Source organism: Pecten maximus, chromosome 7 (assembly GCF_902652985.1).
Source record: "Pecten maximus chromosome 7, xPecMax1.1, whole genome shotgun sequence".
Lineage (NCBI taxonomy): Eukaryota > Metazoa > Mollusca > Bivalvia > Pectinida > Pectinidae > Pecten > Pecten maximus.
This window is the reverse complement of record NC_047021.1, coordinates 24,265,875-24,282,502: the sequence shown is the minus strand read 5'-3', so window position 1 is coordinate 24,282,502 and position 16,628 is coordinate 24,265,875. Positions and strand designations below refer to the sequence as shown.

Below are 16,628 nucleotides of genomic sequence, written 5' to 3'. Positions count from 1 at the left end.
AACCCACAACAATTAACTGTCAATAATGTCTTGTACTTTACAAAACAAACTGACATATTACTTAACAAATAAATGTTTCACCTTGAACCCACTTCTAAGATTAATACTAGGTGAGTGATATGTATACAGGCTTTGGGGGTTCTTGTTGTAGGATTCAAGTTAAAATGATGTATTGGGTTCTTCAAATGTTGACAAGTCTCACTATGAAATGCATGGCCATGGTCCAAATATCTGTGTCTCAAAAATCAATGGATATGACTGCAACAACACATGCTATATATATGCATATATATACTTAAATATCAGCATTGCATCATTTGACAAATTCATGCAGTAAAAATATTTCTTTACATAATTGAAAATAATACACATATTATGCATAATATACATTCATTATAATAAGAGATTTTGATGAAATTTAGACCTTAAAGTGTACCCTGAACGAAAAACGATATTCAAATACAGTGGAACTTCGTTAACTCGAAGTCGACGGGACCACAAAAAAACTTCGAGTTATCCGAGTGTTCGAATTAAGCGAGTTATCGTTTTTGGTGAAAAGTTTGGTCAATATTTGTCAACATTATATAATCATTATAACTTCGCTCTGTCGCTCATCAGTTTAGTGTGAAGACTTGTCAATACATGTAAATATATATGTAATGTTTCGTTATGTCACTTGTAATTTGGTGTAGTTTTGCCGATATACAGTCACGATAAAGTTTCTTTCACTTAGTCACTTCAATAGCGATCTGATGTGCAAGTCATGTTTGCAAAAGGTAAACGATAAAACGGAATTCGACAAAATAACAAGTTATTAATGTCAAAACAAATAACCGTTTAAGCTGAACACAGATTGCATACAAAACGTAACAGAACCATTACCTTTTATTGGACATATATAAAATACTGTTTGATCGGCCTACTTACTTTTTATTGATAACCACGCCATTTCCATGTGTATTAGCACCGGAAGTTGGGCTGCGCATGTGCGTATAAAATGTTACTGTAACTGAGTTGGCGTTTTATCCGATTTAATAGACAGCACTGACCGTTACAGTTGTACTCTGAACACCTCGGCAGTAATTACGCTATTGTTTCAGCAGTTTAAAGATTTAATAGGCGCCGGTGACTGTGTCATTTCTACACCTGTAAAAACATCAGGCGGGTAGATCTACCGGTGTGTCAGAGATTAGTTCCGCTTGAGCAAACGGGTAGATGAGTTGTTGACTATCGTGTGTACTGATATCGGCGACCGCCTTGGGGAATTACCTGATGTAAGTAAAGCAGTACTTTTTATCACCAAGACTTGTTGTTATAAGATTCAACCGACAATTTCTTTTATGAATTTATGAAACACTTATAATAGCATGTAGGTTAGTAGTGCCGATATGTTCAGTATTACAAACGGAATTTAGCTCTTAAAAAATGTCGGCGTTTGCCACCGATCGACAAAAATTATACTTCGAGTTATTCGAACATTTCTAGTAGGATTTTTATTGTTGGGACCAAATTTTTACTTCGTATTATCCGAGTTTTTCGAGTTATCCGAATTCGAATTTTCTGAGTTTTTTTTACTAAGATAAAGAGAGAATTCGGCCGGGACCGGCGAGGTACTTCGAGTTAAGCGGGGTATTCGAGTTATCTGAGTTCGAGTTAACGAAGTTCCACTGTATGTTATTCTTTGTAACAACCAAAGAAGAACATCGCAAACCGCATCAAAATCGGTTGGCCGAGTGCTGTGATATCGCACATCGAAGTACGCGATTTGCACCTGTCGGTCGACTGCTAATCAGCGTATCGGTCAGTCACGCTGATTTGGAACTCTTTAGTCTATGACGTCACAGGTTGAACGGAGTAACTGATATGGTGGCCAGTAGCATAGAGGACAATGTAAACAGTAGCAACACAAACATGTCTGAATACGATCTGGACATGAGATTTGAGGTTGTTGAATTTGGCGAATATTGCCGACAAGAAGTCGGAATCCAACAATATAAGTTTGAGCTTTAAAAAAATAAAAAATAAAAAATTCGTGAATTTGACTCTGAAAATGACCGCTTGGTTAACACAGACTTGTGTAATAATCGGTCAATCACCAATAAATGTATATTAATTATGTGTTTACCATTTCTTACTCATTACTAAAGAAAGGAACACAGCATCAACATTTTAAAATAAAATAATGTGTTATTTTATTCGCAAATTAATATTCAAATAAACATACCAACAATACAACAGTTCTGGATACTCTGGTTTGTGAGAAAAGACGATACACACGTACAGTATATTTATGCGTTATATTCTATACAAAACCCGCTTCTAGTCATAAAGGACACTTAATTCAGAAAGTAATATGTTATAATCATCAAGATCTACAATAGACTAAATCTCTCCCGTATGAATACCAGTGTTGAAGCCTACAACAAACTTCTACATATACAGATTTTATCCCTTATTATACATGTCATGGTCTCAGGGATTACGGACGATTAAATGCTTGAGAAAGATATAATTTATATACGATAGTTGTCAGTGAAATTATATAAAAGTGATTCGCAACAATTATGATATAATTGATACTTTCTGTACAGGTACATAGCATAGGTACTTATTAAAACCATCATTTTAGCTCCATTTTTTTATGATAAAAAACATACAATTTAGTTCATCGTGACTAATCATAATTAATACTATAACTTATAAACTCGCAATGATTTTCGTGTATGATTTTTTCAAATTTTACTTATTTTTTGTTATTATTTTTTTTTAATTGTGTCATTATCGTGAAGTGATCGAGATCCTTGTGGTTTTGCTTTCCATTCGTGTGTCGCAAGTCATATTTTCACTTAAAAAAGGACTTTTAAAAGATGTATAAACATGTTCATGTATAAACATGTTCGGAGAATTACGAATTCTCAAGTTTGAGTGGGTTAATATACCGCTAAACAATTACCAGGTGTGAAATTACGGTCCACAAGCTCGTCACACCTGTCACTGCACCAGAGGTGTCTGTGATTTCTGGTGTTCTAATCGGCACACGCCGATAATTGCTTGTGAGTTTACTCGTTTGGTTTCTATGCACTTCAATAAAGTTCCGAAGATATGCTTTTACAGGTTGCACGTAAATTGAGCTTGAATTTGATTAAGAATTGCGTTTATACTATAGGAAACACATTTTCAAGTTGTTGAAATCAAACACATTATTTTTGAAATTCAGTGAGTTTCGTTTTCCTTACAAGCGAAAAAAATTCATATCTCAAAGGTTTGTCTATAGAATAATTAACCTAAGTTACCTCATTCATATACCCATAATGTTGAAAATTTACTCTATGAATCTTGTCTGGGAGTTACTAATCTTTCATGGACACGTTTTATCAATTTCGGACAATTATCCAAAAATCACAAATAACGGTATCTTCAAGTGTATTTGCAACGTATTCATTGCTGTTTTGGCTGATAAAAATTCAAAATGTTCAGCATTTATTTCACATCGTGTATGAATTGCATTTTAAACTTCTATTACTAGAAGTATTATAACCGAAATCAATACTGGTACATTTGTATGTAACAAACCGGTCATGCACTCATAATAAAGGCTATATGATGTAAGTCGTTATGAACGGCCCGTTATTCAAATGTCATACATGTTACAACGACCCGTTAAAATAATTTTTTTTTTTTTAAATATACATGTTATATACGACCTGTTATAATAGAAAATAAGTAAGATGATACACGTTGTATTTGGCCCGTTATAAGAGAAAATAATTAGTAAGATGTTACATGTTGTATATGGCTCGTTATGAGAGAAAATTAGTGAGATGCTACATGTTATATATGGCCCGTTATAAAAGAAAATTATATGTCCCTGGTTTCGGTAGCACTTATTAACTAATTCACAAATATAACTCAAAAAATTTATTCAGCTCTTTCATTTTTGTTGTCTAATTTGCATTAATTGCAGGCATGTGTTCACCTTTGTTTCTATATATTTCCTATATGGCGGCTCCGATCATGTTCAATCTGTGATGTCACAGGTCAGAGGTCACCAAAACGAGCTAATTGGCTTTGGGCTTCAGGTGTTTTTTCGAGAAAAATCGCAATTACTCGGTAATGGGTCGGCCGATTTTGATGCAGTTTTCGGCATTCGTGTTTTTTGACTAAACCAAATAATATATTTAACTAAATAATTTCGTTCAGGGTACACTTTAAGGAAGGTTGGCCTGGTTGGGGGGTATGCTGTAAAAGCTTCTGTTGTTTCCTTCATTTACTTGTCTTTTCTTCAGAATTACTAGAATGCTTACTGATATAACAATGGTGGAGTTGTATAAGTGCTCTTGTTTACATGAGGAAGGTTATAGACAGAGGGAGATATACCAATGTTTATCTCACAGATAGTTTTAAGGGAGGTTTAAATCTGGATTTTCTCACTCTGGCACTTGAAATGTGATAGGCAAGCTAATCATCTGTTAAAGTTGTGAGCTTAGGGTAATTAACCTATAACTCCTAAGGACAAGATGAGCAAAAATGCAGATTTAGCCCCATTTATCCAGGTTGATGAAGCTGATATAAGGTTTTATCTAGAGACTCTATCCTCTGCAGTGAATATGATTTATACAGCATTGCTTGGCCCCAGTCAGATACACTCCGGAAATTGAAAGCTTATATAGGTGGCAGGTCTCAAAACCTCTGATAAAAAAAATCCCCTGAGACTCAAAAGTGTAAGATATTGTAACCCTGAATTTGCTGTGTATCTAGAAGCAGATAATGCTCTTATAATGCTGGCAGATAAACAATTAGCTGTGCCAAACCCTCTAAAACCCCAAATAGGCTGTGATTATATATAGAGTTCTGTCAGGAGAGAGGTTTTAAAGTTATAATGTAAGTTTAATTTCTTAATTAATACAATATGAAGTGAAAGTTATAAATAGTCATACAGTAGCTACAATAAAGATTATTTAAAATAATTGTTTAATTAATTTCAAATTTCCAGAGTGATATCGCTATACATATGCATTATGAAGTCAAAAATACTGCACTGTAGCTGGGTAAGTGTCAGCCTTGGTCCATCAGCAAACATCAGTGGTATTCTGTTATTTAAAACTTCAGTCCAAGTGTTATTGTCAATCAATCATATTTCAGTTATTTACTAAAACTTCCTCATTTTGTTAATTGATATTTAAGCTGTTAAGCTGCATTTTCTATCAGTTTAGAAGCTGCAATTGTTATACATACAAGTGTAGCATCTTCCTGCATCATAGAGAAATGATCAGACTTGAAAGCTCCCTAGTGTTTCCAGTGGTATGCAAAAGCTCCAAATACTGTCTGCTGGGAATATAAACAATCTCAGACCTTCAGAATTCAGACTTCTTTTACAGCTGTCTTTATGTCTAAGCAGCAACTTGGAGAGTCGATTTGTGGATTTCTCACTTGTATAAGAGCTATGAACAGATGCATTTGGTTAAAGAACTCTGAAAACAGTGCCAGCTATAATTTATATAGGGCATCATGCCATCTATCTCTGGGTATTTATCATTGAATGTAGAATAGTGAGAAAAATATCTTGTAAACAAATTTTACTGTCGACTTTTCACATCTGCCAGATATCAATAAAATAATAAGTTGTAAAAATTCCTGGTATTTTTGGAAAACCTTGAAAAAAACCGGTATTTTGTACTGTAAAGATTTGATATTAAATTACATAATTTTTGTGACATGTTAATAGTCTGGTCAGACTACATTTTACGAGTACAGTGTATACACTCTTCAAAACATTGGATGTTTTTCTCTTTTTCTGTTTTTTTTTTTAACCAATAGTTAAATCAAGATTTCTGTGTTGCTAATGTCATTTTAAGAGCCTCCCATATACATATAATAGTTTGATGTGATATCACATTGAGAGAGGAATCTGAGCTTAGGATAGAGCAGCAGATAACTAGCTTGAGCATGAAGATAAATGTGTATAGAACTACTATGTACTGACATCACAGTCATAGCTGAATATATGATAATTTTAATCCTTCTAATCCACAAAGTCAGCATTACTTAAACAGTTTTATTGGTAATTTCTATTTCAGAATGATATGAAGTTTGTCAAATGAACCAAAAAATGTTGGATTTACATTATAATTAGCCCGGCCATCATCACCAGTTGATATTCAAATCACCCTACATTTGTATTCTGTCTGTAAACAGTCCTTCTTATTGCATTTCTTGAAAAGTTCTGGAAGGATATTTCTCAAACTTTGCGTGTAGGTTCTCCTTGGTACCGAGTTGTGCCAATTCAATCCAGATTTTTGACCAGAAAAACAAAATGGCCAACACCTGGCAGCCATTTTGGATTTTGAGAATTGAAGTTTGTTATTGCAATTTCTTGAAAAGTACTGGAGGGATGCATCTCAATTTTCATGTGTAGGATCCCCTTGGTACCTAGTTGTGCCAATTCAATTTTAAAAAATTTTATCAGAAAAGCAAAATGGCTGACATGAAGGCTAGCCATCTTGGAATTATTTAGAATTGAAGTTTTTTATTGCTATTTTTTTAAAGGAACTGGAGGGATGTTTCTAAAACTTCACATGTAGGTTCTAACATAGAACCAATGAAGATCATTCAGTGGTGGGCACCAAGATCCTTCTGGGATCTCTAGATTTTGTATCAAAAAAAAAGAAAAAACTTCACAAGAAACAAGTACGGTAACATAGACATGATATAAAACACCATGCTTCAAACTTGTAATTTGATCATTTGAAGGGAAATATAATAAAAGAATTAACTTAAACATGGACACATTGCAAGTGTCCCAGAAGAGTAAGTATGTTCTGCTTCATTACTAGAGCCTTTAAGCACAACAGGATGAGTTACTTGTTTAAGTTAAACATATTTAGTTGTTTTATGAGGAAGGGAATTATACCAAAGATTTTGGCAATTAAATGGTAGATAAACAGTCATTAAGACAAATATAAGTTTGTTTTGAGAATAGGACCAGGTGTTTCAGAAGGGTAAGCAGCTCTTGTTTCATCAATGACACTTTAACCATGTAAATGTAATAAGGTAAAAATTAAAATCACATTCTCAAGATAAGTATTGACAATAAAAGCATGAGGCATACATTCTACTAAAGACCTTTAAAGAATTAGGCAGTCATTATGTAAATTATATATTTTTTTACAACGTGAAAAAGATATTCGTCAACAAATGACACTGTATAAGATTTCTTTGCAAAACCTGAACACTATATATAGATCAGTTGAACCAAGACAAGGTCACGTCAATTCTGTATTGTTTACTTCATGATGTATCCTGTGACAATTTACAGCTCTGTATTGAAATTAACTGAAGAAATTTATTTAGAGATTGGTCATTGAAATTGATACACTTACTGTCATAGAAATATACATATTTCATATTTAGCTCGCGATCGGTACTACTCAAATCACCTTGCGTCAGTGGTCCGCCTGTCCGTCTATCCCTAAACAATCTTCTTATTGCTGTTTCTTGAAAAGTACTTCCCAAGCTTCACATGTTGGCTCCCCTTGGTCCAATGTTGTGCCCATGTAATTCAATTTTGAGTCAGATCTTGAAAAGAAAATGGCCAACAGACAGCCATCTTTGATTTTAACAGTTGGAATTTGGTATCAATATTTCTTTTTAAATCTTAATTGCTTGAACTTCATATGTAGGTTCCATTTTTTATCAAATAATTAGAAGGAAGAAGGGCAAGAAGGGAAAGTAGAGAAAAGATAAGACTTTCACAGGACGAATAAAGATCATGTTCAATGGCGGGTTCCAAGATCCCTGTTGGATATATCACTCGTTATAAATTTGTAGATATTATAGTAGATATTTATATATCTTACAGACATTCAGCAGATTGGGAGGTATACATGGTTTTAGGCCAACATGAAGTATTTATACCTTGAGATAAAGAACAGGAGATGGCTATGAACTATTATGTGATATACCACCATGCACACCAATATTTTATTGCTGATTTATTAGATGAAGGTGGTCTTTTTGATTAAACATGTAGCTTTTGTGGGTAATGATTACAGGGAACTTTTTTCACTGGCAGATAATGGCAGTTTTATTTGTTTGATTAATTTACGTTGGGGTGACTGGGGCTGGATGGATAATGGCAGATTTGTTGGCTGCTTGATTAAGGGTGGATAGGGGAGGAATGAATGCTGGGAGTTTTGGTGCTTTTAGATTTTTGGGAGGAGTAATGCTATTACTAGTTTGATGCCCAGTGCTGTATGAACTAGTCAAGACTTGTTTGGCAAAATGGAAGCATGGTGGGATGGAATTTTTTGGCGACTGCATGTTATGGAGAGTTTGTTATGGGTATATAATAACATTCTTGCAACAGCTAAAGCCATATAGAGACATTAAAATGTCCATGAATAGTGGGGTCATGGCCGCTGAAGGACACTTTCATACCAACACACTAAAATTTCAGGACACAGTTGCACGACACATTATACTCCCCAATATATATACACAGTCTTACAAAGAAGTATGGTCATTTCCCGCATATCTTGACCTTGGCAAGGTACAGCGATAGTCTGGGATAAAAATACAGGTAAAATATCACGCAAGTCCAGTGATTCCCCCGGTACCAAAATAGATCATCATGGGCCATTGGTGCACTGTGAGTTGTAAACAGATTATGTATCAATAAGTACCATATGAAATATTAAAAGTAAAATTGACATATTAAGTAGGAATTTTACACTAGCCATCCATGTATGTCTCTTTTGGTAGTTTGTGTACATTGCACTTTAAATGATACTAAGTAAACTGGTTATTTTACTCTTTTCAGTTCTTCCAGTTGCTAAGCGATGATTCTTAGATCTATCTGTAACCGTATGAGCTCTAGATCTGCAGACTTTCTGAAATTTGAAGATTAATATGTATCAGTTATTAGGCTAGTTAATGCTATATTAAAATATTTCATACAATACTTTTTTTACAATTTTTCGACACCTGAGTACAACATCGGAGGACACTTTTTAAGAGTTAGGATTTCAGTTGTCTTTTGGTACATAGAATATAAAAAATGACATTTTTAAAGCTGGTGTTCCTATGCGCTCTATGTCAAAAATAATTCAGAAGTTAATCATAACATTATGTACATAAAAAGCTTTCTTGTAGACTTGTTAGCACTTTTGAGTAGTAATCATGGAAACGTTATTTGTACATGTGTTATAAATTGGAGCACAATAAGTACCGAGTATATTATCTATCATGTTAAGGCTATGATTCTTAGGACATGAAAGGAAGTTCTTATTGATGCAAATTAGGTTTCATGTGTACATCACATGTGTAAAGATGTTTCAGATTATAATATCATATTAATATATTGGCTTTTAATTACAGTTTGAACAGTTAACAAATACTATATATATATATATAACACCTAATAACATATTCTACTTTACTGTATTAATTGTATCATTATGCCAACAAATATAATTTCACTGCCCTTTAGTTAGCCCATGTCAGTTTTAGTCAGAGGTTGATCTTGGCCTCATGGGCTTATTACAGGAAAACATAGTGTGAGTTTATTCTGGTTCAGGGCTGTAAACAACAGTCCTCTTTACCAGGCTCAATATATATTACACAATACTTAATTTATCAACAGTAACTTCCAGTATACAGTAATTTGGGGTTTGATGCTGGCTTTGTAATTAATTAAAGAACAGTTCTAGCTCACACCAGTGTTTGTCTACTTCATTTTTAAACAAGTTAACATTAGATGCTGAGAAAATATGTTCTGGCAAGTTATTCTATATAGATACACATCTGATTGAAAAAGTTCTGTCTTAACAAGTTCATAGAGTTTTGGGTCTATTTTTTGAGAATGTCCCATGGAGCTGTGTCTATATATATAGATGGCATCTCTCCATAATATGACTGCACTGCAGCAGTCCTTGTCATATATTCCATTTATTATGTTATATACTACAGTATAGCTCAATCATGTTGCCCCTGGTTCTTCTATATATGCTAGTGTTGTTTAGTTTCAGCTTCTCCAATCTCTGACTTTAGTTAAATTAAAAAAGTCGTATAATTTCAAGATCGGGTGTTTATCCCATCTTTACGAGTGAAAATAAATATTGTCACAATATCTTATTTAATGTGTCAATATATTCCTTCATTGTGATAGTGTTAAAAGCATATATAAAAAAAAACTGAGAGTTTACTCACATGTAATCAAAATACAAAATTATTACCCACCTCAGAACAGTTTCAAAATATGAACAAAAACAGATTTAATACTTTAGTCCTAACTTTGAAGTATACAAGGGACATTTAGATGACCAGGCCATGTGGTGTCCAACTAAACGCAATATTTATTATTGTCTCTTTGCATACATGTTATAATACATGAAATAATTTCTAGAATTTTCATGTAATATGAGGTGGATTTGAAAAACGAAGATGCTTCCTTGTTGTACAGAATCAAAACAACTTGTGATCAACCAATTCAGGTCTAGTGGATATTACATTTCTTCCTTGAACATGAAGATGTTAATTCCACTAACAATAGCTAGAGCTGGGTGCTAAGTCTATAATGTTCTTCCTCAATGTATAGACTGCAGGGATGCTGACCTGAGTCTATATAATAATTATACACATGCATGCTTCCTTACTGTGGAGACTCCAAGCTGATAACTAGACTATAGAGCTGATAACTAGACTACAATAAATGACTATAATACTGATAAATAATTTCCCCACACACCCTACTATAACAATAACTCTCCAGCAGAGACAGGCTCAATTATACCAGAGAGTTATGATTGACAAACATGTTTTAAGATTAATACTGGAGTACTACCTGGTTCTGTGGATAGGAAGGTCAATAAGAGGTCAATTTGATACATGTACAGTGTAGACTTGATGGCTAATTTATGATTCTAATTTGGTTAGTGTATATGTTATCTCACAAGGAATCTAGATCACTACAGCAGTGACTGTTGTTGATGCCAGGCTTTTAAATTATAAATTTTTCAAACTTGAAATTTCAGTGAGTTTTGCTCTTGTACATAAAGACATCTTATAAATGATTGCTTTGTTAGCATATAATATCTTGAAATACTAGATAGAATATTCAACTGCAGTGTGTTACCAGGTATAAGCCATAGCTGAGTATATCAAGCTATAGTACACTGAAAATAGGCAAAAGTTGGGCTGTGGGATTATACCCGAGGTTAAGACCCTGGGAGGGGGAAAATCGGCTGCCATCTTGGATTATAATGTGGAAGATGACTCCCAATCCACATTATTGATCTTTGATTGAAATATTTTTTGAAATAATGTAGTGCATCGTGTATTCCATTTGGATCTTATAATTGTCAACGAATATTATAGATTACAGGTAAATGTTGTGTCCACTCACCGTATAATTAGTGAAGACATATAATATATGAACAATTTTCTTATCGTTTTATTTTGACATAAGTAGATATAAGCACAAAAAACTAAGAAATATTTCATAGAATACATACATCTGTCTACTGGCATGACTGGGACTACAGTAGACTACACTCAATGCTTCATGGATAATTCTGATCATGAAGTCCACATATAGGCTATCACTTGCTCAAGCTGTAGAAATTGTGCTTACTTGTCACATCATGACATTGGTTAAGCACTTAGACATGAATTATGCCTTGCTATTTCGAAAACAAATAGGTTGGATATTGAGCATGGCTGCCTGCATGGTTTACTTACACAATGCGGCATGTAAAACAGATTTGTTTCTGTAATACAGATGGAGAAAATATGGATTATCAATGCTTTTCTTCTGCTTTGTTGCAGACAAATAGTTTATGAATTAATCTTGAAAAAATTGAATAAACTGCCTTAAGAAATCAATTAGGAAATACTGTGTCAATCTGTTATCCATTGTATAATTTTCTCATCATAGCTTAAAAGTTTTGAAATCGACTTTGTTTATATGTATTATTCAGAATTAATCCTTTGGGCATCATAATAAAATAGAAATGTTCAAAATATGTAAAAGAGATACATTTAAGTTTAAAATGTCAGTAATTTATCCAGAATGAAATAAATTATCAACGATCACTCTAAAAAATATTGTTTTCATCCGAAAAAATCACTTTTCATTAGGGTAAAATGATCTGGTTTATTTTCATAGAAAAGATCATCTATTGACTCTGTCGTCATATATCGTCTTTCCATAAGCAATTAACATTTTTCGACTTCTCAAGACTCGTGAACTAATTTTAATGAAATTGTGCAGAAACCTTCCATGGCCAAAGGTCAACCGAAATTGTGTATTATATGGACGTACCCATGTACCCCCAGTGGACTTTAGTTAAGGGTGTGGCCATGAAAAAGGGGTCAAAGTGACAGAAATTTCAAAAATCTTCTTCTGAAGACCCAAATAAGGTAGAATCTAATACTCTTCATTATTTAAGATGGAAGTGTCATTAGGTGCTTTACCAAAATTGTAAATTATTTTACTCATTGGTCTCATGTTTGCCCCAGGGGAAGAGGTAACTTTGCCATAGTTTATAAAGGAAAATCACATTTTTGACAATCATTTGTTTGATTTTGATTTGAATTCATTCTAACTTGGTAAACATTATCAGCATCAGAGAACAGTTTGATGGTATGAATATATATGTTGGCACTCATTAACCCCAATGGGCTGATATGGCGCAGGGCCAAAAAGAGCCAAATTAACTGAAATATGTCAAAACTCAGTAAACTTTTGAGGCACTAGCTGACAGAAAATAATCGTTTTCACAACACATTTTTTGTTTTATTCTAACTTAATTTTTTTCTATTGTGGATAAGACATTCAAAAGTGGGGGATGGGCTTATACCCGAATATGGGCCTATTCAGAGAAAACTTGAAATGTAGGGATGTGGGCGTATTTTGCGAGCATACCCGGTAAAAGACAGTACTGCTAAATATTTTGCAAAAAAAAAAAGCAAAAAAACCCCAAACGAACAGAACATACAGCACAGCAGGTTTTTATCAGTCTTAAGATAGAAGATAAATTTTAATCCAGTCATAATTATAATTCACTGAAGAAAGAGACTAGGAAATTTAAAGGCATGCATGCTTAAATAACAGGGATAAATTATACAATATGTAATCTGTGGAGATACTCATTGTGTTTCTGATCGCTGTTAACATTATCCTCGATGCAAATATTGATAATCCACTTCACAGAATCAATAAAGGTTTCTTCAGCAGTAAAGTGCAGTGTTTTTGGAAATCTCTCTTGGAACATTACACAGTTAAAATTTGTTTCAATTTAAATTGTTAAGTAGTTTAAAAGCCTTGTTGGATTGAAATGTGTTTCGTTGTTTTCTAAGATTACACATCAATGTAAAGTGCTAAAATTTCTGAAGCTGGTATTGTGATATATCTATGATAATCTTCAGCTTCATGTGGCTGTGGTTTTCTCATTTAAGTGGGAGTTAATAGTTTTATTGATTGTGAGAATCAGTATGAACAACAGAAACATTGCTGACATATTGGATTTGAAATTATGAAAAATTGTTGTTTCATTTAAGGCTGTCAGCAATTATTAATCTTGCTCTGTATTACTTATACATAATATCAGAAGCATGTCCCCTACCGGCCCCACTAAAATTAGGAACAGTGACCTTGACCCAAAAACCCAGAAACTCATATAATTGTCCCGAGATATTATGGACCGTTATCATTGTGTTATAAGTTTGAACAAAATCCGTTAAGGAATGAAGCAGCTTAAGTGCTGGCAAACTTGGCATTATGTACATATACGCACAAGACAGGTGGAAAATTAAAAAACCTATCGCACCCCCCCCCCCCCTTCCACTCCTAAGAATCTAAATTTAATTAGTTTTTGTGGTTTGTAAATTTGCAATAGTAAATGACATCTTAGTGTACACAAATGGAAAGGCCACTGAATTATTCAAATTGATTTCTCATGTCACACAACAGAAGATGTGGCTAGCTAGCTTGTACACAGTAGTAGACCTCACTATCATTTAGCTGATGAAGCATGTCCCCTTTCCTCAGTTGGTTGAACCAGGGATTATCTGTCTGGAGAACAGGGTCCGACTTCTGTCTGAGTGCACAGAAAAAAATGTGTTTTTCTAGGTGTACATTCTATCACACTGGTGCTGAAACATTGATACCACCTATCTATTCTTAACTTGTCTGTAGGTCAGTGGTTGCCATGAAAGTAACCTTTAAACCTTGTCCATCTCCCCATGAAAGTGTATAATTGTTATTAGTTAGGTCTTCATCTATTTGGATCCTTTGAAAAAAAAAAAAACTCATGGGAGTCAGATACTGTTCACAATGTTCAAATGCATTTGTAGCCTAGGATCTGGGGAAAAACCACAAAGTCAATTAGCAAACCTCTTATGGGATTCCTTTCCTGGACATAGATGTCATTGCGTCATTATTGAACATTTAAACAGCTGAGCGCTCGGCAAAAAAATCTGAATCAAAAGAGAAACTGCTGGCTATAAAGAGGATTGTTCCACACATTTATTTGAGTGTTACTCCTGCACAATCCCAGCTGTGTGTTCGGTCTGATTTACATCAATACATGTTGACATTGTTGGAGAAATATATTGTTAGATCTTTCTCTTTCAGTAGTTATCACTACAGAGTTATACAATTATATAGAATGTTGCAGAATTAAAGGTAGAACAGTTGTAGAAAAGCTTAGTTACATCGCAACATTATGTATATATAATAGATATCTTTAATTCAGAAGTAATGTGTCGACCAATAGGTTGAATAGAAGTGTTTGAAGTTTATAATTCTCAATTGACATGTTGTATGTTACAGGTTGGTAGATAACAGATGTGTGGTTCAGCCAGAAGCCGGTGACCTTACCAATCCTCCAAAGAAGTTCAGAGGTAAATACCCCAGCAAATCAAAACAATTTTATTGAAAATAAAATCTGATGATTATAACATATTCTTACATTGTACAATGAATCCTATCTTTTGGTAAAATCACAGACTGTTTAAGGTTATTAGGTATACCTATCGAAGATGAATAATAAATCATATCTTACATTTGAAATCCAGTTTGAAATAAAAGTTGAAAGATGGCATCTAATTACAATAAACAACTAAGATAGTATACGTCTGAGGAGAAAATAATTTTTTTTCCTAGCATCGAAAAATCATCAAAACTGTTATATGTGTTACCTATGTTACAAAAAAAAACGAAAAAAAACAGCACTTGTGACATCTGTTGATTGAACTCATCAAGTGGATTGGTTTGCTGAAGTTCTCCTTATACACATCACTGCATTACCATAATTTTATTCATCACTAGCTAAATGATAAAGGATCAGTCAACCTGATTAAATTTCATAAAGTATCTAGGGATACACAAGTCCTTTTAGTCCCAACAGAAGATGCATGTAAAGGTTAATGTATCCTGAGTAACAAGTAGAAATTTTTGAATTGTGTCACTAGCTAGGTCATTATATGTAAAGGAGGTGAAGAAATAGAGCGTTAAATTAGAAATCTGTCAGGCTCTTAACCAGTGGCATTAATCTGAAAAATATCCCCAAACCCTGGTACTTATGTAGTGTGATCAGTATTACTTAAGATCTCAGATGTGTGGTATGATGGTTGAAAGGAACATGAATAGAGCACCTATTCCTACCCTTTTTTTCTGAGAAAGAGGGTGGCACTGATAGTGTCTTACCTCACTGATCTGATAGTGGCTTACCTCACTGATCTGATAGTGGCTTACCTCACTGATCTGATAGTGGCTTACCTTACTGATCTGATAGTGGCTTACCTCACTGATCTGATAGTGGCTTACCTCACTGATCTGATAGTGGCTTACCTCACTGATCTGATAGTGGCTTACCTCACTGATCTGATAGTGGCTTACCTCACTGATCTGATAGTGGCTTACCTCACTGATCTGATAGTGGCTTACCTCACTGATCTGACAATATAATCTTCAGTCTTTTAACTAAAAAAAGAAGATATTTTTGTTTTCAGTCATTTAATGTTTTTTTTTTTTTTATATTTGTAGATCTAATACTGATATAACATTGTATAAGGCTACTATTTTGTAAATGTACAGTTTTTGTCATAAGTATACTGTGTGTATTATAAGAAGAGTTATAAGGTTGGATCAATTAATCTAGGTTGTTTTTGCTAGCAGAGATTTACATTGCCCTTAATTGAACTTATGTTTTAAATATCTATCTGAAGGTTGCAGGGTTATCTGTGAAAATGTGTTACAGTTACAGTAGCCTGTTGTTGGAGTATGTATATATGAGACAACATGACCATGGCAGAGCATATGGTCTTAACTTTATGGTGTGATACATCATCTTCCTCTAAGAGGTTAATCACATCCACAGTAAGTTGAAGTTGAGTCTAACATGTTCTTGGCTCCATATAGCTCCCACTCACACTTCAATCAGTGGTTTCTACCTCATGGGTGTCCTCAATCTAGTGGTGGGAAGGTAACTTGCAATTGGTTGCAAATGCAAAATTGGTTATCAGTGTTATAATAGGAAAGGCTATCTGATGTTCATGGATTGGATTACCTTTAAATATTTGGATGACTATTCAAATTTCCTATAAAATGAAAGTTTATCTCAAAAAGG

The 16,628-nt window shown here is 33.9% G+C and overlaps 1 protein-coding gene across 14 annotated transcripts in view; it reads left to right on the top strand.

Moving 5' to 3' along the window:
- Positions 1–16,628, top strand: part of LOC117330316 (inositol 1,4,5-trisphosphate receptor-like) — a 119,861-nt gene that overhangs the window by 14,149 nt on the left and 89,084 nt on the right. For all 14 annotated transcript variants that reach the window (XM_033888509.1, XM_033888513.1, XM_033888522.1 and 11 more), the window contains one exon: positions 14,831–14,901. In XM_033888509.1, the coding sequence (XP_033744400.1) occupies positions 14,831–14,901 (71 nt within the window). The remainder of the gene's footprint in view (positions 1–14,830; positions 14,902–16,628) is intronic.